Consider the following 24924-nt stretch of genomic DNA (forward strand, 5'->3'; position numbering starts at 1 on the left):
AACACACACACACACATGAAACAAGGATGAGAGCATCACTGAACTGGGTCACGGAGACGTTGGAGGCGATTTCAGATTTCAGAGCTCTGCACACACACACACGACCAGCACCAGAGTTCATGCTCCACATCCCCGTGCAAACACACCGGCTCAGTGGTTAACAGCCACAAACCACAGCAGCCTTCACATCCACACTCACACACTGAGAATCACCGCAGTCACCACACGTCTAATGTCCACAAACAATGACACAATCATGTGTTTAACATGAACATATATACATATTTAGGGACTCATTACAGGGTGGATTCTGCTCTTTGTTTCACTCAGTAGGCTGTTTTTTATTTTATTCTTTTATCTTTTATTTTGAAATACAGCAGCAAGAGTATTCGTTGACTCCCTGATCGTCCAGGTTTCTGCAACGTTCACTAAATTTAATTTTAGATTTTCTAAGATCTTGTAAATAGAGGTGTGACGTGGGAGGAGATACTTCAGGTGTCTCTGGTTCATTCATGTAGACGATGTTAGTGACTCTCAGTTTTCTCTTCTACAACATGAAACTCTGCTGGTTGAATCATCAGAACAAAAGATGAACAGCTGTGTTAGAAAATATCTGGTTCTTTCATAAAAAGTCAAAGCTACACAAAGCCTGTGGACATAAAAACAGAAGGAGAGAAGTTAAGTACGACTCCCAAGGTGCGTTTCAGCTAGAAACATCCAATCACAGAGCTTCAAATTCTGTCATTTCTGGGTCACTTTTGATCGAATTCGGTATCTGTGGCGCCATGTTTTGTTTACAACTGCAATGATGAAGCGTTTTAATTCACTCCTGCTCTGATTGGCCTCTTCTCCATAGCAACGGCAGCTGAGGGCTCATGGGTATTGTAGTATATTTAGTTGTCTGCCAAAATGACGACAAAACCTGATTTCTCAGAAACAAAGTTGAAATAATTAGAACATTAACATATATGATGGTTTACTTCATCCAGGAGAGTCCTGAGTTTCCATGTTCAGGAATATCGAGGATATCGTTTAAATAAAAACGGGAAAACACTTCTGGAACCAGCAGGTGCTGGAGGGACAATAAGGCCAATAATTATTTAGTCCATGAATTAATTAACATGTATATCATATTTTTATCATTACTTCCCTGCTGTAAATAATAATAATCCACAGTAATATAAGAATTAATCAATTAACATGACTTGGACGCAGATAAGTGGCAGATTCACAGAACTCTATTAAAGGACTATTACAAATGTTTTATTTTAAACGACTTGAATGGATAAAGTCAGTTAATTAGACAATTTTTTTGTTTCAGTTTAATGTTTTTAAACTCCTGCTGAATAATTGTTGTTATTTTTTTAGCACATGGATTTGGAGCTTTTGATATAATCCACTTACTGAAGTGAGATATTAACATGTTTATATATATATATATTATTTCTCTCAGCAGCTGGAGGTAAATATTGTTAGTGGTGAATTTAAATTTTAAACTTTTTTAATGAGCTCAAACCTTTTCAGTCTCTGATCTGCACTTTAAGATGCTTCCCTGTCTTAACATGTAACACTGTGAACCAGACTTCATTCACAAAACTCCAAATCCTCCTCACTCTTTCCAAACATATTGTGATTTTTTTTTAAATTTAAAGGCCGTCAACAACAAAAAATCCCAAAATCTGACTGAGGTTTGGCTCCTGAGACTCATCTCACCGTATGATGTCTTTGTGTCCGTTGCGGGCGGCGAGGTGCAGCGGGGTGGTGAAGGCCGAGTCTGTCGGCTCCTTCCTCTCTCCCTCCAACAACGCCACGACCATGTTACTGCTCAGCAGCAGCTGGGCCACCTGAGGAGTCAGGAGAGACGTCGATAAGGTGAAATGAAGACTAAACTGCAATTATAACACCTGCAGACAACATAACATAACACACAGAGCAGCCAGCTCAGACGCCTGCAGGTGTGAATGATGTAATACCGCAGTGACCCAAAACACCATAAATGAGTCCAGATGTTTGGCAGCAGACGGTTTGACTCACAGCTGGAACCTCATGTTCATTTTTAAGAGAACAAAACTAAATTTTGTTCCAATCTATCAAGTAGATGTTCAGTTATTTCAAAGCGTAAGTGAAAACTTTGACCTGCTGTTTTAAATTATATGGCAACACATGTGATAGTTTTATAGTTTTTTAAATTTTATGGCAATCAAATAGTTGTTGAGGTGTTTCAGTCTGGACCAAAAGGCGAGTGAGGTGATCAGTCCACTAATTAGTTTTTAAAGGGAACGTATTCTGTTTTTTGTGGTTTACTGTTATTTATATCTTGTTCTGATGTCAGATGTTAAACATGGTCAAAGTTCCTAAACCAGAGGTGAATGTCAGTAGAGACGCTGCCTGCAAGTCAAAAATCAGGGCTTCAACCTGCCCTGAACGCTTCGTTTATGACGTGTTTTTCTACCTTGCTGATGTCAGCTCATCGTACATGCCCTTAAACGGCCGTCCATTCTGTAGTCTTGGTTGCTGAGATTGTTGCTAAGGTGGTTGCTAAGGTGTTTCCATGTGTTGTTCAGCTCCAACATGTACAGATGGATTTGAGAAGTTGACATTTGGAGTAAAGAAGGAGAAAAAGAAGTGAAATCCTGCTACTATAGTTTGTTTACGTAGCCTCCGGAGCCGGAGGAAGCTTCCTGAAGCTGACCAATCAGAACAGAGTGGGCTCATCAGGAGGCGGGGCCTTAAAGAGACAGGAGCTAAAACGGCCTGTTTCAGACAGAGGCTGAACTGAGGGGCTGCATAAAGGACCAGTAGAAGATAAATAAGGAGTTTTTAACTGGAAATCATGCAAAGATATTCCAGTAGAGCCCCAGAATATAAATATAGAGCTGGAAATGTGCAGAATATGTGTACTTTAAAGTTTTGCCAAATTGATGAAGTTTTATTTGATGGTGATTGACTGTTTCTATCTGCAGAGGGAGAATAATGCTGTAAAAACAGAGCCTAAATAATAAACATGGATCTTATGAATCATCAGTTTAAGTTTCTGGATCATTGTCTTTGGTTGAATATGGTTTAGGATATGTTATTGATCACTATTTCTTAAAAATTTGAATCGATTGCATCTGTTTTCATATCCCTTGTTAAGTTACATCAACTGCTCTTTTTATTCATTTTTCTGCTGATCACATCTGCTTATTGATCAGTGATTACTCTGTTTATTCTGTATATCTACATATTTTATGGTGTGTGTTATATGTTTTGTAACTCCTTCACTGTATGTTGTATTTTAACCAGGGTCCAACAGTCCAAAACCAAAATATATTCAGTTTACGATCATGTAAGACACAGAAAAGCTTTAAATGACCACATTTGAGAAACTGCAACCAGCAAACATTTGGCATTTCTGCTTAAAAATGACTAACAGTTGTGGATTAATTTCAATTTAATATCTAAACAAAAAAATCTGCCAGTTTAATTTTCCGTGAACAAATAACAAACAACGGCTGCAGAACAACGACGGGAGCTGCTGCTTGACAACGTCTCACCAGCTGACTGTTAATAACTCGATAAACACCATCAATGCCTCAGTTTTAGAAGGAGAGCTGAGTGGAAACACAACAGCTGCTGTTGACACACCCGACACACCCTGACATCACTGAGTGGCAGCTGACGCCTTAACACACACACACACACACACACACAAACACACACACACACACTCTCTCTCTCTAAAGATATCTCAGTGAAGTTTGGATCAGCTGTGAGAGGATCAGGCTTCACTTTCATGTCTCATTTAACAAACTCACACGAGTCAGAACAAAGATGACAACAAAAACTTTTAGATCCTTCATCATTGAGGAGTTTGGTCATGTTAGTTAGTTTAGAAACAGCTCCAAAGACTAATAACAGCATCATGTTTTCAGTCTCAGGAGAGTAGTTCTGTGTAAGGACGTATTCAGACCAAATCAGGCAGTGCGGCATTGAGCTGCAGGGTCGTGCGGAGGTGTGGTGGGGAGGGGGTGTGGGCGTGTTTATTTGTGCTCTACAACGTAACCGCTGTGAAACAATCAGAAAATGACGTTTTATTGATCTGATTCACCGGCTTTCTCGCTACCAGCGCTCCCTCTCTTCATTCACTCTCTAGCTCGCTCAACCACTGCCGCTGTCTCTCTCTCTCTCTCTCTTTCTCTGTCGTCTTTTTTAAAATGAGTCACGAAGCTGACAGCAGAGTCTATCTTTACTTTTAATATTACCAAACAAAGAGAAATGTCCTCCCCTCATCCTAGTGACGTCTTTGTGCTCTGTCATGGCAGAGTTTACAGCTCTGATCAGTCTGATCTCTGGCTGTGATTGGTCACCGCAGCCTTCAGCTGCAGTGACGTCAAGTTGCGTTTTTCCAAAAGTTGACTCTGGCTCAACATTTTCGGCTACAGTCTGGTGCAGCGCCGCAGCGGCCAAAACAGCCGCAGCCAAAACGCACTACCCCCATTCAAATGAATGGGAAGACCGGCGTTTTCACCGCACCACCTGCCCTGGTCTGAATACGGCCTAAGACAGACACAAATGAGCATGTGCAGCAACACAGTTCTGTTTACGGCTTCACTAGCTTGTTGTGCAGCAGATCACAACCTCTGGACTTTGTGTTACATTATAAATAACTTTAGTATCAAGTCAAGAGGTTGTGATCCAGATCAAACTGAAGTCTTGATTATTGCTCCTGATAATCTTCACTCAGTGATCAGGCAGAAACTTGTTGTTTATCCTTGTCTTCTCGGTCTAGTCTGCGTAATGTAGGTGTGATATCTGACCAATCAATGAGTTTTGATGCTTATATTAAGATGCTGACTCAACAGCAGAACTCATTACACTGATTTTAACCTCTCTACATTGACTTCCTGTCAATTTTGGAATTCATTTCAAAACCTTGGAGCTCACTCATAGAGCGCTACATGGTTCCACATTGTATCATGGACCTTCTGCACCCCCACACCACCAGCCGAGCTCTCAGGTCCTCTAACCAGGGTCTTCTGAGGGTCTTCTGAGGGTCTTCTGAAGGTCTTCTGAGGGTCTTCTGAGGGTCTTCTGAGGGTCTTCTGAGGGTCTTCTGAACATCTTCTGAAGGTCTTCTGAGGGTCCCTCGGACACGCTTTAAGACTCGGGGAGATCGTGCTTTCCAGTCGGCAGCAGCTAAGGTTTGGAATAGTCTCCCTACAAGTCTGAGGTCTGTTGAGACAGACATTTAGGCAGCATGTGGTATTTTATGTGTTAACTTGTGTTTTATGCCTGTTTTTTTCTCCTGTTTGTTTTATTTGCTGTTTATCTTTGATTTATTTTGTGTCTGCCTGTGAAGCACTTTGAAAGGTGCTATATAAATATACTTTACCTACTTTACTTACTTACCTGCTCTCTAGAGACTGAAACCATGATGCTGTTATTAGTCTTTGGAGCCGTTTCTAAACAAACTAATGTGACCAAACTCTTCATGATGAAGGAACATGTCACCCAGTGCAGTGGCTTATAGTCGGGTTGATACAGTATTGATTGTTTATTGACTAAGTTACAAGAAGTAAAGCTGTGTAAACACAAGTACACAGTAATAGTTTTTGGAAAACAGCGGAGGAATAAGATGAACCTGAACCAGATCAAACTAAATGACTGGTCAGGATGGATGAACTTTGTGTTTGTGTTTCCACCACAAAATGTTTGAAAGCAGTGAGAGAAAAACATGGAGACAATACAAAGACAACAGTGATGTTTACAGACAGAGATGGAAATGTAGCCATGGCAACGTAATCAAAGCTGAGTGTATGCGAGTGTGTTTGTCCAGCTGTGACTGAGTGTTTGACCCGTTTTTAAACGAGAGCAGCCAAAACACCCTCAACAACTTTCAGTTAGCCTGAAACTTCATGACTTTTCCAAAAGTGACCAAGAACAAACAAACATGGAAATATTTCACCTTTTTATTTATGTTTGTGAACCTCATATACATTTTATACATACTGTAGAGTAAATTTGACCTGTTTTTATTCAAAAAAGTTAAACTGAGCAAACAGAAATGTATTTTGTAGGGCTGTCCCCGACTCAGAGTCAGCACCTCAGACCATTCTCATCTCTATTTCTCTATATTTATCTCGTTACATGTATTTAGTTCTTATATGTACTGAAAAACATTATTACTTATTGTTTCTTTCCTCGATACAGCCCTCTATCAGAAAGTCTCATATCTCCGCCCGGTTACCGCAGTCACAGTCAAATCAAGCGCACCTGCAGGGCAGCCGTCCTGCACTAAACTGATATAACAGCTACATGAGTCACATGTTTTACCTGAAAGACTCGTGTTTTCATGCTGCTGTTCATCAGCTGTGATGTGAAAACATCAGATTTACACAAAGTCAGAGAAATAAAAAAGTCCAAAATCCAAGTGCAGCACGGATCGTCTCTCCTGATTGGCTGCTGACGGTGCTGTCAGCCGTCAGTAGAGACGCTGGTAGAGTTTACTCACTGAATTAACACCAGAGCTCAGAGAAGGAAACAGTCGCTCTGCATCGCACTGTCCTCCATCTCCATCATCCTCTGTTTCCATCATCCTCTGTTTCCATCTTTCTCTCTGTTTCCATCTTCCTCTCTGTTTCCATCTTTCTCTCTGTTTCCATCTTTTCTCTCTGTTTCCATCTTTCTCTCTGTTTCCATCTTTCCTCTCTGTTTCCATCTTTCTCTCTGTTTCCATCTTTTCTCTCTGTTTCCATCTTTTCTCTCTGTTTCCATCTTTCTCTCTGTTTCCATCTTTCCTCTCTGTTTCCATCTTCCTCTCTGTTTCCATCTTTTCTCTCTGTTTCCATCTTTCTCTCTGTTTCCATCTTTCCTCTCTGTTTCCATCTTTCTCTCTGTTTCCATCTTTTCTCTCTGTTTCCATCTTCCTCTGTTTCCATCTTCCTCTCTGTTTCCATCTTTTCTCTCTGTTTCCATCTTCCTCTGTTTCCATCTTCCTCTGTTTCCATCTTCCTCTGTTTCCATCTTCCTCTGTTTCCATCTTCCTCTCTGTTTCCATCTTTCTCTCTGTTTCCATCTTTCTCTCTGTTTCCATCTTCCTCTCTGTTTCCATCTTTTCTCTCTGTTTCCATCTTTCTCTCTGTTTCCATCTTTCCTCTCTGTTTCCATCTTCCTCTCTGTTTCCATCTTTCTCTCTGTTTCCATCTTTCTCTCTGTTTCCATCTTTCTCTCTGTTTCCATCTTTCTCTGTTTCCATCTTTCTCTCTGTTTCCATCTTTCTCTGTTTCCATCTTTTCTCTCTGTTTCCATCTTTCCTCTCTGTTTCCATCTTCCTCTCTGTTTCCATCTTTTCTCTGTTTCCATCTTTTCTCTCTGTTTCCATCTTTTCTCTGTTTCCATCTTTTCTCTCTGTTTCCATCTTTCTCTCTGTTTCCATCTTTCCTCTCTGTTTCCATCTTTCCTCTCTGTTTCCATCTTTCTCTCTGTTTCCATCTTTCTCTCTGTTTCCATCTTTCTCTCTGTTTCCATCTTTCTCTCTGTTTCCATCTTTCTCTCTGTTTCCATCTTCCTCTCTGTTTCCATCTTTTCTCTGTTTCCATCTTTTCTCTCTGTTTCCATCTTTCCTCTCTGTTTCCATCTTCCTCTCTGTTTCCATCTTTCTCTCTGTTTCCATCTTTCTCTCTGTTTCCATCTTTCTCTGTTTCCATCTTTTCTCTGTTTCCATCTTTTCTCTGTTTCCATCTTTCTCTCTGTTTCCATCTTTCTCTGTTTCCATCTTTTCTCTCTGTTTCCATCTTTCCTCTCTGTTTCCATCTTTCTCTCTGTTTCCATCTTTCTCTGTTTCCATCTTCCTCTCTGTTTCCATCTTTCTCTCTGTTTCCATCTTTCTCTCTGTTTCCATCTTTCCTCTCTGTTTCCATCTTTCCTCTCTGTTTCCATCTTTCCTCTCTGTTTCCATCTTTCCTCTCTGTTTCCATCTTTCTCTCTGTTTCCATCTTTCCTCTCTGTTTCCATCTTTCCTCTCTGTTTCCATCTTTCATCTCTGTTTCCATCTTCCTCTCTGTTTCCATCTTTCTCTCTGTTTCCATCTTTTCTCTCTGTTTCCATCTTTTCTCTCTGTTTCCATCTTTCTCTCTGTTTCCATCTTTCTCTCTGTTTCCATCTTTTCTCTCTGTTTCCATCTTTCCTCTCTGTTTCCATCTTTTCTCTCTGTTTCCATCTTTCTCTCTGTTTCCATCTTTTCTCTCTGTTTCCATCTTTCTCTGTTTCCATCTTTCCTCTCTGTTTCCATCTTTCCTCTCTGTTTCCATCTTTCCTCTCTGTTTCCATCTTCCTCTCTGTTTCCATCTTCCTCTGTTTCCATCTTTCTCTCTGTTTCCATCTTTCTCTCTGTTTCCATCTTTCTCTCTGTTTCCATCTTCCTCTCTGTTTCCATCTTTCTCTCTGTTTCCATCTTCCTCTCTGTTTCCGTCTTCCTCTGTTTCCGTCTTCCTCTGTTTCCATCTTTCTCTCTGTTTCCATCTTTCTCTCTGTTTCCATCTTTCTCTCTGTTTCCATCTTTCTCTCTGTTTCCATCTTCCTCTCTGTTTCCATCTTTCTCTGTTTCCATCTTTCCTCTCTGTTTCCATCTTTCTCTCTGTTTCCATCTTTCTCTCTGTTTCCATCTTCCTCTCTGTTTCCATCTTTCTCTCTGTTTCCATCTTTCTCTCTGTTTCCATCTTCCTCTCTGTTTCCATCTTTCTCTCTGTTTCCATCTTTCTCTCTGTTTCCATCTTTCCTCTCTGTTTCCATCTTTCCTCTCTGTTTCCATCTTCCTCTCTGTTTCCATCTTCCTCTGTTTCCATCTTTCTCTCTGTTTCCATCTTTCTCTGTTTCCATCTTTCTCTGTTTCCATCTTTCTCTCTGTTTCCATCTTTCCTCTCTGTTTCCATCTTTCTCTCTGTTTCCATCTTTCTCTCTGTTTCCATCTTTCCTCTCTGTTTCCATCTTCCTCTCTGTTTCCATCTTTCTCTCTGTTTCCATCTTTCTCTCTGTTTCCATCTTCCTCTCTGTTTCCATCTTTCTCTGTTTCCATCTTCCTCTCTGTTTCCATCTTTCTCTCTGTTTCCATCTTCCTCTCTGTTTCCATCTTTCTCTGTTTCCATCTTTCTCTCTGTTTCCATCTTCCTCTCTGTTTCCATCTTTCTCTCTGTTTCCATCTTCCTCTCTGTTTCCATCTTTCCTCTCTGTTTCCATCTTTCCTCTCTGTTTCCATCTTCCTCTCTGTTTCCATCTTTCTCTCTGTTTCCATCTTTCTCTCTGTTTCCATCTTTCTCTCTGTTTCCATCTTTCCTCTCTGTTTCCATCTTCCTCTCTGTTTCCATCTTCCTCTCTGTTTCCATCTTCCTCTCTGTTTCCATCTTCCTCTGTTTCCATCTTCCTCTCTGTTTCCATCTTTCTCTCTGTTTCCATCTTTCTCTCTGTTTCCATCTTTCTCTCTGTTTCCGTCTTCCTCTCTGTTTCCGTCTTCCTCTGTTTCCGTCTTCCTCTCTGTTTCCGTCTTTCTCTCTGTTTCCATCTTTCTCTGTTTCCATCTTTCATCTCTGTTTCCATCTTTCATCTCTGTTTCCATCTTCCTCTCTGTTTCCATCTTCCTCTCTGTTTCCATCTTTCTCTCTGTTTCCATCTTTCTCTCTGTTTCCATCTTTCTCTCTGTTTCCATCTTTCTCTCTGTTTCCATCTTCCTCTCTGTTTCCATCTTTCCTCTCTGTTTCCATCTTTCTCTCTGTTTCCATCTTTCTCTCTGTTTCCATCTTTCTCTCTGTTTCCATCTCTCTCTGTTTCCATCTTCCTCTCTGTTTCCATCTTTCCTCTCTGTTTCCATCTTCCTCTCTGTTCCATCTTTCATCTCTGTTTCCATCTTTCATCTCTGTTTCCATCTTTCATCTCTGTTTCCATCTTCCTCTCTGTTTCCATCTTTCTCTCTGTTTCCATCTTTTCTCTCTGTTTCCATCTTCCTCTCTGTTTCCATCTTCCTCTCTGTTTCCATCTTTCTCTCTGTTTCCATCTTTCCTCTCTGTTTCCATCTTCCTCTCTGTTTCCATCTTTCTCTCTGTTTCCATCTTCCTCTCTGTTTCCATCTTTCCTCTCTGTTTCCATCTTCCTCTCTGTTTCCATCTTTCTCTCTGTTTCCATCTTTCTCTCTGTTTCCATCTTCCTCTCTGTTTCCATCTTTCCTCTCTGTTTCCATCTTTCTCTCTGTTTCCATCTTTCTCTCTGTTTCCATCTTCCTCTCTGTTTCCATCTTCCTCTCTGTTTCCATCTTTTCTCTCTGTTTCCATCTTCCTCTCTGTTTCCATCTTTCCTCTCTGTTTCCATCTTTCTCTCTGTTTCCATCTTCCTCTCTGTTTCCATCTTTCCTCTCTGTTTCCATCTTCCTCTCTGTTTCCATCTTTTCTCTCTGTTTCCATCTTTTCTCTCTGTTTCCATCTTTCCTCTCTGTTTCCATCTTTCCTCTCTGTTTCCATCTTTCTCTCTGTTTCCATCTTCCTCTCTGTTTCCATCTTTTCTCTCTGTTTCCATCTTTTCTCTCTGTTTCCATCTTTCTCTCTGTTTCCATCTTTCTCTCTGTTTCCATCTTCCTCTCTGTTTCCATCTTTCCTCTCTGTTTCCATCTTTCTCTCTGTTTCCATCTTTCTCTCTGTTTCCATCTTCCTCTCTGTTTCCATCTTTCTCTCTGTTTCCATCTTCCTCTCTGTTTCCATCTTCCTCTCTGTTTCCATCTTTCCTCTCTGTTTCCATCTTTCCTCTCTGTTTCCATCTTCCTCTCTGTTTCCATCTTCCTCTCTGTTTCCATCTTCCTCTCTGTTTCCATCTTTCCTCTCTGTTTCCATCTTTTCTCTCTGTTTCCATCTTTCTCTCTGTTTCCATCTTCCTCTCTGTTTCCATCTTCCTCTCTGTTTCCATCTTTCCTCTCTGTTTCCATCTTTTCTCTCTGTTTCCATCTTTCCTCTCTGTTTCCATCTTCCTCTCTGTTTCCATCTTCCTCTCTGTTTCCATCTTTCCTCTCTGTTTCCATCTTTTCTCTCTGTTTCCATCTTTCCTCTCTGTTTCCATCTTTCTCTCTTTTTCCCTCTTTCTCTCTTTTTCCATCTTCCTCTCTCCTGTTTCCATCTTTCCTCTCTGTTTCCATCTTTCCTCTCTGTTTCCATCTTTCTCTCTGTTTCCATCTTCCTCTCTGTTTCCATCTTCCTCTCTGTTTCCATCTTTTCTCTCTGTTTCCATCTTCCTCTCTGTTTCCATCTTCCTCTCTGTTTCCATCACAGTATGTATTTAGAGACAAGAGTCTGTAAAGGTTTACAGGGTGTCATGCGTTGCTCCGTGTGTGTAATGACGTGGATAAAAAGGCGGCTTATCAACTGCATCAGCGACTCGGCAGCCTTAATATTTTGTGTTAAATAAAGTCATTTACAAGGACACAAGTTATCTCAGGACACTTTTCACATAGAGCAGGTCTGCCCTTTAACAAGAAGAAAGCTCAGGCAGAACCGGACTCTAGGTGGACGACGTCTGCCTCGACTGCTTGCTTAAACTAAATTATCCTGTGTGATAATAACGTCTCTATAATTTTATTATTTTATTTGGCTCACCTTGACTCGTCCAAACTCACAGGCCAGATCGAGGGGAGTCTTCTTGGCCTTGTTGACCAGACAGGGGTTGGACTGATGCTGCAGCAGCATCTCAGACTGAAACAGACACAACAACAGCTTTTAAATACATTTTACAAAGTGAAACAACAAGAAAACGTACAAGAGGTGACAGACGAGAGAAACGTTTGTGTGTGTGATGAAGGAAATCAGTGAATGTAAAGTAGCAGAGTCGAGGAAAATAGAATATGGATAATAAAGATAATAAAATATATCACATTGATAACATGGGAATAAATATCTAATAAAAAACTGCATGTTAACATCTTGGAACCAGCATTTAAATGAATTAGAGCTGCAACAATTCAATAGTTGATTTTATCAGTTAGTTGCCAACTATTAAATTAATCAGCAACTATTTTGGTGATCGATTCATCGTTGGAAAATGTCCAATTCTCTGATTCCAGCATCTTAAATATGAATATTTTCTGGTTTCTTTCGTCTCTCTGACAGTAAACTGAAGATCTTTGAGGACGAAACAAGACATTTGAACACCGATCAACATTTTATAGACCAAACAGCTAATTGCCCTAAAAGCAATAATGTCAGTGTTGACATAAAAATATGAAAAACAAACAAAACAGACTGTAATCAGTTTAAAGTTTTACATTTTGATTTCAAATCAAGCTTTAATATTTTAAGCAGAAGCCGCAGACTCTCTGATCACATCGACATTAAATCTGTCTGAGAATGATGCTCAGCGGGGGGGCAGACTCACCTACATTCAACATAATCCTAACAGATTAAATAACAACAGAACAACAGTCAGATCTGAGCTCAGGATTCATTTAAAAACACCAAAAACATCCCGTCCTCCTAAATCCTCCTCGTTATCACGTCTGAATCCCAACAAACCGTCACAACCAGCTTCACCACCAGCGACACAGACTCCTCCAGTACAGCTGCACCAGTGCCTGAACTTCACACCATCACTGAAGCATCAATCATCTCAATAACAAAGACAGATGAATCAGCTGAGAGGAAACGTGGTGAGCAGCTATTAAACAGTATTAAACAGTGAGCAGGCAGATTCTAGCATTAGAATCAATTACTTACATACTTATTAAAAGAAAACCAGGATATGTTTGATAAGTTTGAAGACCATTTATTACTTTTATGAAGAGTTTGTCACATATCAAGGAGCATTCATTCCTTCAATCTTCTATCAGTCCCAATTCTGTGCAATTAAGATATTATTTGAATATCTATTTCCAATTTAGAAATGTGTTTTTACATTATTACACTATAACAACAATCTACAAAACAATTGTTTTGTGTATCGCTGCGACTAGTAATTATTTATAGATTAATCTGTCGATTATTTTTGTGATTAATAGTCGTTTAATCTCTAAAACGTCAGAAAACTGTGAAAAATCTCAGATTTCCAGACTCCAAGGTGACGTCTTCATCTGACCGTCAGTCCAAAACCCAAAGATTCAGTCATGTAAAGTCAAAAAAAGGCATCAAAACCCACAAAGATGATCAAAATAGTTGCTGATTAATTTTTTATTGATCGACTAATCTGTTCATAGTTACAACAATGTGTACTTGTGTTTACACAGCTTTACTTTTTGTATCTTAGTCAATAAACAATCGATACTGTATCAACCCGACTAAAAGACGACGCTTCTCCAACTCTGACACTCGTCCTGTTGGGAAAGTTTCCCTGTTATTAATATTACTATTAATCCAAACAGAAGAGTCTTCATGCTTCCATTTAAAGCAGAATGTAAATGTCTCCTGTCACTGATCTTTGTGTCTGTCTGAGCTCCTCATCCTCAGTGACGGCAGTAACGTTTTCACTCGTCATGAATTTATTTCCTCCGCGGCAGAAAAACACGTCACACGAGCCTTCAGAAGATTCAACACTTTTAGCACCGACTGACTCTGATGCTGCGTCTCAAATCGCTTCACTTCTGTACTTACACTTAACATTTTGAGTGCATAAGTGCGTTCACACTGAGAATTATGGGAAATGCAGCGTACTGTGAGAACCCGGATGGTGCACTCAAAACGGTCAAAAAGTTGAGTTTGGGACTATGGATACTTCTCACTCTCAATGGTCGCCATCTTGGCTACGTAGCAGAAGGGGAGGGACCACTTTTCAAACTGGAAGTGACGGCCGAGTACGTTGTAACTACGGTGAACATCACCACATTATATAAATGTGAGTTATACATGTGTTTTTTAGCAGTAAGCATCACTATACTGTTGTCGGATATAAGCCATCAGTATGTTTTTTGGGTTAATTTAGCAGTCTGTAATGATTTGATAGCGCGAACAATAACGCGAATGCTAACGCTAGCTAATGCTAATTTGTGATTTGTCATTTCCAGTGAGTGCGCAGTGGACGTGTTTGATTTGAGACAACACTATCCTGTCAAAATGAATATATAGTGTACACAGTGTACTACATGACAGTGTACTAACAGAAGTATGTGGTTTGAGACACAGCTTAACAGAATCACTATAAACACACTGGAAGAAACTAGCTAGCCTAGCAACATTAATGCTACAAACAACCCATAATGCAACATTCTCTGTAGGAGCTGCAGGAAGATCTGATGTTGTCTCGTCTTTAAATATAAGACAAACCAAACTACTTCAAATGTAATTTCTGAATAAAATACCGTCTTATATTCGGGCTAATACATGATGTTGTGATTTTTTAAAAAGTGGTGACAAGTATAAACTGGTGATGAAGTGAACGATGTGCTGAAGTGTAAACTCACCACTTCGTAGTGTCCGTACTGAGCCGCCAGGTGCAGAGGGATGTGTCCGTCCAGCGAGACTCCGTTCACCGACGCTCCGGAGCGAAGCAGCAACAGGACCGAGTCAGCTTTACCCTGCCAGGCTGCATAATGCAGCGGACGCATCCCTGCACGGGTCGGTACACAACACGCACACACACACACACACACACACACACACACACACACACACACACAGACACACTTTAATATTCATTCACATATTCTGCTGCACTTCTGTAAAATCAATTAATTAAGATCAGTTCAGAACATCTCTGTCACCTTATTGTACGTCTGACTCTGCTCACTGTAAATGTTCTTCATTAAAGTTCAATAGAAGTGTCAGTAATGTGTGTGTGTGTGTGTGTGTGTGTGTGTGTGTGTGTGTGCGCGTGTGTGTGTGACTTTCAGGGACACATCAGACCTAAAACCTGTTAATTGGGGGCAGCTTGTGCAGACAAAAGCTTTGTCCCCAATTGGTAAAATGCTGATTTTTGGGTCAGTGGTTATTGTTAGGGTTAGGTTAAGGTTAGGGTGTGTGTGTGTGTGTGTGTGTGTGTGTGTGTGTGTGTGTGTGTGTGTGTGTGTGTGTACACCAGCTGGTTGACACACAGATGGAAACGAGCTGCAGTGAACGCAGCACACGTCAGCTGTTAAATCTGCTGTGATGATCTGAACCAGCTGATGCTGTCTGACACTGTACACACACACACACACACACACACACACACACACACACACACACACACACACACACACACAGCCAGGTCATGTGACTCATGTGACTTGACAGAAAATTAAATTTGTTCTCAGCAGCTGTTTATTTAAATAAAGTGAGTTTTAAAGAGAAACTTTGGATGGTTCACACCGCTGGAAGATGTTATTAGTAACGCTGATCAAAATAATGTTACATGTAATTATGATATAATTACATGTAAATATGGATAAAGGACTAAAAAACACAAAGTTGTGCTTTTGTTGCATCAGTTTTGTTGTTGCTATTTTTCAGCAGGTCTGAGAGTTAATGTACCATTTGTATCTAATTTTGTGTTTTTATCTTGCAAAGTTTGTGCATATTGTGCTTATAGTTTAAAGTTTCATAGTTTAATATTTAATTCTCAACTCTGTTTTGTTATCTTATCTTAGTGCAAATGTTCTCTGTGCACATGACGGTAAAGTTGATTTGATTGGCAGCATCTCTCAAAACCTGCAGATCCTGATCCTGAAGTCGTATCTATCAAGAAATCACTCCTAACATCCTCAGAGTGACACATGTGTGGTTTTTCCATTTCCCAGTGTGTCTTAAAGCAGACTCTGCACTCCTTTCTTTATCAAAGTTCGATAGAAAACATTAAAAGAAGTGCGGCTAAACTGTTGTTTTTCGTTGTTCACTGAGGAGGAAGGAGAACGTGTTCAGTGTATTTCTCACCGTTGCTGTCCTTGATGTCCACGGTGGCCTGAGCCTCCAGCAGCGCCGACAGCAGCTCGGTGGTTCCTGTGAGAGCGGCGTGATGCAGCGCCGAAAACCTGCCGACAGGTCAGAGGTCACAGCAGAGAGAGGGAGGGAGAGAGAGAGAGAGAGAGAGAGAGAGAGAGAGGGAGGGAGAGAGAGCTGATTAGGAAACACGTCTGAAACAGGAAACAAAATCCCTGCTGTTGACTGAAGAGTTTCCCAGAATTCCCTGCAGTAACCCACCGCACCCAGCCGGATGCAGTCGTCTCCCTCAGAAGCACTTAAACGCACCACATCACATCACATCAGATCAAATCAGATCAGATCAAACACTCGGAGGGTTTCATTAAGAGTCCTCAGATACAGACTGTAAACACAAGAAACCCTTTCAAATGCTGTCAGAGTGTTTTTAACCACAGAGAGCTGAGTGTGACCCCGACGACACCCTGGAAACCACTGGTTTCATCTTTAACAATGTGTTGTATTTTAAAAGCTTGTTATATTATCCATTGTGTCAAATCTTCATCTGAAAAGTAATAAATGTAGTGGAGTAGAAAGTATAAAGTAGCATCACATGGAAATACTCAAGTAAAGTACAAGTACCTCAAAACTGTACTGATGCACTTAGTTACTCTCTACTACTGGGAACCACTGAAACAACTACATTTGTGGAGTGAAAATTCAGTGATTTGTAACTGATGAATGAAATAACTTTACTGTTCACTAAACTCCTCTCGACAGTCTCAACAGCAGGTGTGTCAGTGTTTGTGCTTCACATGTTGAAGCAGTGAACAAGGAGCTGACATCAGTTCCCAAAACCAAAAGCACAAAAGCAAAAGTGAAAGAAATAGATTAATGTTTATCTGCTGCTGTCTTAAGAAGACCTACAGAAGAAAACTGGAGTTACTTTAACGCTCTGATGGACTGATGTGTTCCCAGCCGCACGTCCACATCTGACTCACGCAGCAACGCACGCCTGACTCCTCCTGCCTGTTAACTCACATCCAGCCAGTCAGTCCAAACACCAGCAGGGACATCACTCATACACACATACAGGATACAGCAGCTTTTGTTCTACTCGTCCTTGATAAAGCTGCTATTGAACACCAACACTAGTTACAGGTTCCTCACATCAAACAGTTTCAATAATTGTTCAGTAACAATAAGAAAAAATACGCTGCACCAAACTACACATGAGTTTGTACGGAGCAGGTTTACATCTTGAGAGTAAAGATGTTTTGGGAAACTTACAAATGTCCTGATGTCTACTTACAACAACATCATAGAGTCTTATAAATATTGATGGTTTATATGCTGAGTAAGGCGGTTAAAATAAAGTTTTACCACTAAACGCTTTACACCAAACCACTTTTCAAACGATTTCACTGTCGCAGACAAATTTCCAATGTCGGAATAAAATCATGAGAGTCTTGCTAGAGCTGCTGCGCTCCCGTCATCTCCATCATTTCATATCAGGTGGTCATAAAACTCAACCTGTATGAAGGCTTCTATACAAATAAAGCGGTTGAGTCATTTTTTTTAGAAACCAAATTCTCTGATTCCAGTTTCTTAAATGTGAATATTTTCTGGTTTCTTTAGTCTCTATGACAGTAAACTGAATATATTTGAGTTGTGGACAAAATAAGACATTTGAAGACGTCATCTTGGACTTTGGGAAACACTGATCTTTCACATTTTTCACCATTTTCTGACATTTTATGGACCGAACAACCATTTGATTAATCAAGCAAATAATCAACAGATGACTAAGTGCAGTTAATAATCATTAACTACATTTAGGAACTCTTTAACAGACAGTTTTTTTTTTTAATTTTCTGTTTCTAGTTCTTAATAAAGTCGCAGCATCCTCCCTCACATGTGAAGCAGACAGAGAGACAGGAGAGGAAATAAAGCTACAGGCTACATGTGGTCGTCTGTAAATAACCAAGCAGCCGCAGACATTAGAGCAGCTCTGCACAGGAGAAAAGAAATAAAAGAATAAAGAACTGAATACAGACAGAGAGGAGGGGGGGGGGCTGCTTCTGAGTGCTGCTCTTCCTTCCTTTCTCTCTGTTGCGTAACGTCATTCATGTGGGCACGGTAACAAACAGCGCCGAGGGCAGCTCCAACAGTAATGGATGGATTACTGAGAGAGGTTACAAAGAGCAGGAGAGAGTGACAGGAAGAGGAGAAGAAGAAGAAATCCTTCAGTCATCGCAAAGTCTTTAATACCAGCAGCCCGTCTGAGTCGGGAGGGTTTAAACCGAACCTCGGTGCAGAGAAACAACGAGTCCCGCTGGTGTTGAGGTGGAACTGGAGGAATGAGATAATTAGTCTGAGTAGAGTCCCTGAAGGCTCCTAATGAAGACTCTCACATGGAGAGACTTTATTATCAGTAAGTCAGACAGTCCAGGCTCCTCGTTTCTAATGACAACAGACAAAGTTTTTTTTTCATTAAGGGGGAGGCAGACGTTGCGGTTATGTGGCCCGCATCTTAACCAGCAGGTAAACGGGACACGTACCTCATTTATAACGTTACATATGTCATTCATAATGTGGCATATGAAATTTATAATGCAAAATTTATAATATTATGTACGTCATTTATAATATTATGTACATCATGTCTTACATTAATTGACATCGTTACACACAGTATTTTTAAAGTAATGTAAGTCATTTATAACGTTACAAACATAACTTATGTTACGTACGTCCAGTGGCGTTTTTAGGTGGAAAAAAGGAAGCATGTCTACGTTCCCTCAGATCAGTACGTCTGCCGATGATGTTTTCACCCCTGATTGTTTGTTTGTTTGTTTGTTTGTCTGTTATCAGATATTGTTAGCGTGATATCTCAGAAAGTTATAGACAGATTTGAACATGGACCAAACTAAACTGAACTGTTTAAAATGTCACGCATATTAGCCAAAAGGGGGCGTGGCATGTCACAAAAAGGCACTTAACCTCCTATATCACAAAAAGTTATAGACGGATATCCCTAAAAACTCAAAATTCTTCCGGATCAAACACAGAACAGTAACAGAAACAGACTCAGGTGACCTTTACACTCTTATCCAAAATAAATGGCTTCCATGCAAGTTTGAAGTTTTCTGCAGCAACAAATACAAGATCACACATCCAAAACATAAAATATGACTGAATATCTGCTTCATCTTATGCATGGCAACAGTTACTTATGACGCTAAAGACCAGTTAGCTACGTGAGTGATGATTAAACCCCCAAGAAACAGCGAAGGACTTTGAAACCAATCTGACATAGCGACCAAACCGTGATTACAACGTCACATGGACTCACACTATGAAAGAGACGTCTGTAAATCAGCGCCTCCGACATTGTATCCAGTCCTCTTTATACATCCATGGTGATGACGGACTGATCACTTGTGTACGGATGAGCTAATGATGCTTTAGTTAACTTAGTATCCTGCTGTTATTATTCGGCTCTGAGGTGACCACAGAGACACTTCCTCCTCAGTCCTTCAGTCTTCCGTCCTGCTCACCTGACCATCCTCAGACCTGTTGAAAGCTCCAGGTCTTTCCTCTCTCCCTCCCTCCCTGGGAGAACTAGGCCCTCTGTGACCTCACCTCTCATCAGTAACGCCACTCGACATCCAGAAGGAGAGAGAAGAGAGGGGGGAGGCCCTCAGACGGAGCTCCACAGAGGCCCTGACCTCCTCCTCCCCTCCTCAGCCCCCTCCTGCTGGTGTCATCCCTGCAGACTGGAATGCACCGTGGTGGTATCAGACAGAGAGGGAGAGTTACAGCCGGTCGTCACGTCAGATGACATTCCTGCTGATAGTGTCACATTCCTGCAGAGACCCGGCCAATCATGAGCTCTTCATCTTCCTCTGACTGTAGTCTGGCAGCAGGACGCCACTGATGAAGACTTCTGATGAACAACAGTAATGTTTGGTTTGGATTCGACCATTTTCAGACCCACTAAATTCCGTTAGTTACTCTTTCTATTGTTGTCACCAGACTGATAAATGGTCCAGGCCAATATATCGGTCGATGTTCCGAATGTTGATATGGATCCGTTAGACATTGTGAAAAGACGTCTTCTGAATTTTGAGTTTGAGATGTTCAATGACAATCAGCTATCTGGATATAAGAGGGGAACATCAAAGCTGTAGAAGAAACTTCTTTAAAATGAAGAATTGTTTCAAGGAAATATTATATCAAAAAGATATTTCGATTTTTTTGTCAAATTTTTAGCGTCTGTTGTTTTTTTTATGTGGAAATTGAAAATATGAATAAAAACAGGTGGAAACAGACCTACTAATACTGATTCTATGTCCGTCTCCTCTGTAGCTTCTTCTGAGGTTTCTTCCATTTTTTCCTCTGTTAAAGGTTTTTTTTAAGGGAGTTTATCTTTATTGGAATCGAGGGTCAACAGAGGGATGTTGTATTACTTTACAGATTGTAAAACGCTCTGAGGCAAACACGTGATTTGAACTTCACATGAGATGTATGGTCCACCTTTTGGTTTCTATCTCCTGACTCCAGCTGCCTCTGGACATGTCGGTTTGTCCAACAAGGTCTCAATTAGTTTCCTGTTTTAAAGGATCGGTTGTTCTGCTCCATAAACATTCTCTCTTTTATAAAACGAATAGCGGTTTTATCATTAAACTCTGGAGGATACAGTCTCAGAGTTTTTTGTCGAGCAGCTTGTTGACAGAATAACACTCTGAATAAGTCAACAAATAAAACTGTATAATCCAGAACAGATTGACAGAAGAAGAACAGAGCTGGAGGTTATGTTTAATGAAACAGAAAGGTATTCAGCTTGCCTCGCCAGAACTGTCTGTCTAAACAACTGCTGACATACTTCCCTCCCTCAAACTGGCTCACTGATGATGTGCAGCCCCTCCTCTCCAGGTGGATCTGGGTGTTATTCATGTTGTGATTGGAGGGAAAGTTTCTGAGAGGAGAAAGGAAGGATTGTGTTTGAACATGCAGACGGACAGACAGACCCGACGAAGGCGTGGAGGTAAACTCAGACGAACTGCAGTCATAAATCAGTGTTATTAAGGATGTGTGAGCAGCTATTCATCACTGAGAGTATTTTGTCTTTATTGACATGCATGTCAGTGTGTGTGAGAAACAAACACACACAGGGTATAAAAGGAGGCTTGTGAGACAAATTAGTGTTTGAGTCTGTGCTGACGTCTCCGGCGGAGCGTTGGCTCAGTGTTTGGATGTGTTTCCATGGAGAGCGGTGCTGGAATGGGTCTGCGATGGTGGGAGCTCTGGCCTTTTGTCCGGGGGGCTGAGAACCCGGCGCTGCCAGCGGCCGTCACGTGTCTGAGGAGGGAAAGGAAACCAGCCGGCACAACCGAGCAGAGTTCCCCCAACAGAATCTGCTAGAACACCTCCAGTCACACCTGAATCCACAAGTCAACACATGTATCTGCAGTGGTTATTAGAGCAATCAGTACTTAAGTGTTTATGATGCATTTAAGAACGTCTGCACAATCTGAACTCTCAGACTACGACTGTAATGACTGTGGGAAACTTATACTATGAGGTTTTACAACATTATACAACATTATTACCATCATTTTTAGGTTTTCATCAAACCCTGAGTATAAAAAAATATGTGAAATGATGAAACAATCAGTTTTATTGTTTGAATGAGCCATAATTGATTCTTGACATCCAGAGATCAATCTTTGCATTTGTGCCTTTGCTAAGTAAACATGTGTCATGTGCATTAAATGTTATGTGCATGCAGTGTTTACTTGGTTCAGTTAGAGCTGCATGATGTGTTAAATGTCTACTTTGTGGGAAAAAAAATCTTATTTTAAGTTAAAAAGTAGCTTTTAGTACAGCTGCTATATTAACGACAGTCCTGTAAAGCATGACTCTGCCATAATTTTATGCTTTTCTTTGTCATACATGATACTAAACTAAAAATATTTGGATTTTCGGTCTGTTGGTTGAACAAGATAAGATATATGAAGATGTAGTTTGTGACTCTGGGAATTTTTAACGGATATTTTTCACTGTTTTCTGACATTCTACATGTTTATCTGAGTCACATAAACTCAACATACAGAGCGCAGCAGCAGATCAGATCTAACAGAACCTGTGTGAACAGAGTCGGTGTTTGCTGACTCACTCAGTATAAACATGATCTGACATCAACACACTGGAGGATTCTGGGATGATGAGTTTAGACACAGCGCTGTTATTATTACCGCTGCTGCTGCTGCTGCAGGAGGCGGAGTTTCGTCTGAGCTGCATCGCCCGGCGACTCGCCAGCAGCTCTGATGAATAATGAAAAACTTTTTCCTCCGCTTGAGATCTACAGTCCCTGTGGAGGCTATTAGCCCAGACAAACACACACACACGTAATCACACACACTGAGGGAAAGCACCAATTATAGCTCAGACATGCTAATGTTGTTCTCCAAACATATCACAGGGTTTGAGCGAGAGTGAAACACTGCAACAACCATAAAAAGATAAAAACTACAACCTCCCTGAGCCCCATTGTTCCTCATAAAATCAGAGCAGCCTCATTAGAATTTTTAGATTTTATTAGCTTGAATAAAAATGAGAAAAGCTCACAAACACTTCCTGCAGGCAGACACACCTGACACACCCCCAGTGATGCTAATAATACTCACTAAAGATGTCGAAGAACAGGACTGTTTATATGTTTTATTAACAGACTTTACTCTGTTGCTCCGTCCAGACTAAAACAGCATTTTGCTTTTCCAGAACGTCCTCCAGACTAAAACATGTGAAAACGCTGGCTTGGCGTCGTAGCGTGTGCGGAGAAAATGGAGCTTTGTAGAAACACTGTCATATCAGTGACAGAACAGATGGTGGCAGTAGCGCGGCGTTTCATTAGAAGAGAAAGAAGAAGAAACATGACAACAATGGCGGACAACTTCAGTGAGTTTTTCTCATTTTTAGTCATGAATGTATTATAAGAGCTGGACTAAAAATGGAGCCCATTCAGTCCTATAGGAATTGCTCGCCTGGCGCATACGCCAAAAAAAGTTTCTAGCTTCCAGGTTTGCTTCCGCGTTGTGCGGCCCACTGAATATGCGCAGTAGTGTTTCCCCCACTGGCCCCGCCCACGAGCTCCCGCTCGGTCCATAGACTTTACATTGTGATGACGTTGCGGATTTTTAAATCGCTTTTCTCGGCTCGAGGAAAGTTTTACAAATATAAAACCTCCATGAATCAAAAGTTCATAATAGAGACAGTCATAATTGACGTTGTTTGCAGTTCGAGGCGTCCTGTAAACAGTTTTACAGGCGTCTCTTTTACAGTGGTGGTCTATGGGGGAAAATCCTTTTTGGGCCACAGGGGGATTTTTCGCTGCAATACTGCGAGTGGCCACTGGGAAAAATTGGCTGCAAGGCTGAGCGGCGTAACAGGTGTAACATCTTTCAATTTTTAGATTTTATTAGATGGATCGACATTAATTTCATGAGTTAGTGAAACTACAAAATGAAACTGTTAATTGTGCTTCACAAACTGGTGTTTGTATGCTTGGCCAAGGATGGTTTGTTAAACACTGTTCCACTTCTAAAGGTAATGATTAGAATAAGGAAAACTTAATTTAAATATCACAGTAATGTAGCTGTTGTGAGCTAAATAATATAAATAATATAAATATGTAGATTGATGTAGATCAACTGAAGTTCTGTGAAGTTGACGTCAGCGGTTCAGTTAAACTATCAAACTCAAATCTTAAAATTTTGATCCACATGATTTTATTATAATTATTGTTTATAATTTGTTTAGTGAAATTAAAAACAAAATCAGATATAAATTAAGTTGTTATTATTGTGTCACACACTCAAACCTGCAGTGTGGAACAGTCTGTTACATTCCAGCCAAACCAGTTCACACATTACTGATTAAGTTTATTAAAACCAGATGAATGTCTCTGTATTTCACAGTGCAGCTGAGTTTTTAATCTGGTGTCAGGTTTAACTTTCCCACACTGGTCGGATGTTTGCATGAATGCAGACCTCTGCCGGCTGAGCGGCTAACGTCCGGTTAGCTCTCTGCTTACTTGAATGGGAATAAAATAATTTAATAATGCGGCTCCTCTAGACCTTCCAAATGTTATCGGACCAAATGGATCAAATTCTGACAGTGAAATGATTCATTTCTCGGAGGTTATGTGACGCTCAAAACAATTTATTCACTGTTTTATAGCCACAACAGTAGCGACGGAGTCGGCTACACCGGAGCCTACGACGTCAGCAATTGTCAACAGTGCTTTTGTAATTACTCTCACTGCCAGAAGGAGGAGATAAATGTCCCCTTCCTGCAGTTTTAACGATGCTTTGCCTGCACAGATTTACAGGTCAGGAACAGAGCGCCGCGTTTACATCAGAGAAACTTAACTTTCACAATCAAATCTTTCGACCTTCATTGTCTTAAATTAACTTCACAAATCACTGATAAAAACATTTACTATATAGTGGTGGAGAAATCAGAATAAATACTAATTAAATGGTCTAGCTTGTCTGTTTGTTAACACTGTTAATCGACACTTAAATCATCATAACGTCTAACATCACCTCAGGAACAATCTTTAACTTTTGCTCATTTTTCAGAGGCTCCAGCTGTCAGCGCTGCATTAAGTCATACTGGCTCTTTGTAAACACTGCTATCTAATCGGTCATGGTCCACCCCTTTGCTCCCTGACCTTTGACCTTGCCGGGTTCCCCCTCTGCCCTCCAGAAGGCCAACAAAGGAGTCCAACACTCGACAATGTCTCAGGACTGAAGTGGAGGTCTACAGTGTGTTTTACTGCCCTCTCAGACTCCCTGTGAGCTTTTGTTACGACAACAATGTCGACTTTAAACTGATAACTTTAAAGGACCAGTCTGCTGTTTTTCTACATTTTTGTTACACTGTCAACAAATCCCATGAAAAGACAAAACCAACAATGCGTTAGTACGTCTCTCAATACTTTCCTCCTTCACCCACTGGTTCCTCTTTAAAAAAAAAGCTCACAAATATCTAGTTTAATTTTTTAAAAAGGTTTAGTAATTTCCTA

The 24924-nt window shown here is 40.6% G+C and overlaps 1 protein-coding gene across 8 annotated transcripts in view; it reads right to left on the reverse strand.

Annotated features, from left to right (window-relative positions):
* Nucleotides 1-24924, reverse strand: part of LOC121884441 (caskin-2-like) — an 81556-nt gene that overhangs the window by 20655 nt on the left and 35977 nt on the right. For all 8 annotated transcript variants that reach the window (XM_042393254.1, XM_042393252.1, XM_042393251.1 and 5 more), the window contains 4 exons: nt 15846-15943; nt 14399-14544; nt 11610-11705; nt 1714-1844 (listed from right to left, as the gene is read on the reverse strand). In XM_042393254.1, coding sequence (XP_042249188.1) covers nt 1714-1844; nt 11610-11705; nt 14399-14544; nt 15846-15943 — 471 coding nt within the window. The remainder of the gene's footprint in view (nt 1-1713; nt 1845-11609; nt 11706-14398; nt 14545-15845; nt 15944-24924) is intronic.

The sequence above is a fragment of the Thunnus maccoyii genome, chromosome 18, assembly GCF_910596095.1.
Source record: "Thunnus maccoyii chromosome 18, fThuMac1.1, whole genome shotgun sequence".
NCBI lineage: Eukaryota > Metazoa > Chordata > Actinopteri > Scombriformes > Scombridae > Thunnus > Thunnus maccoyii.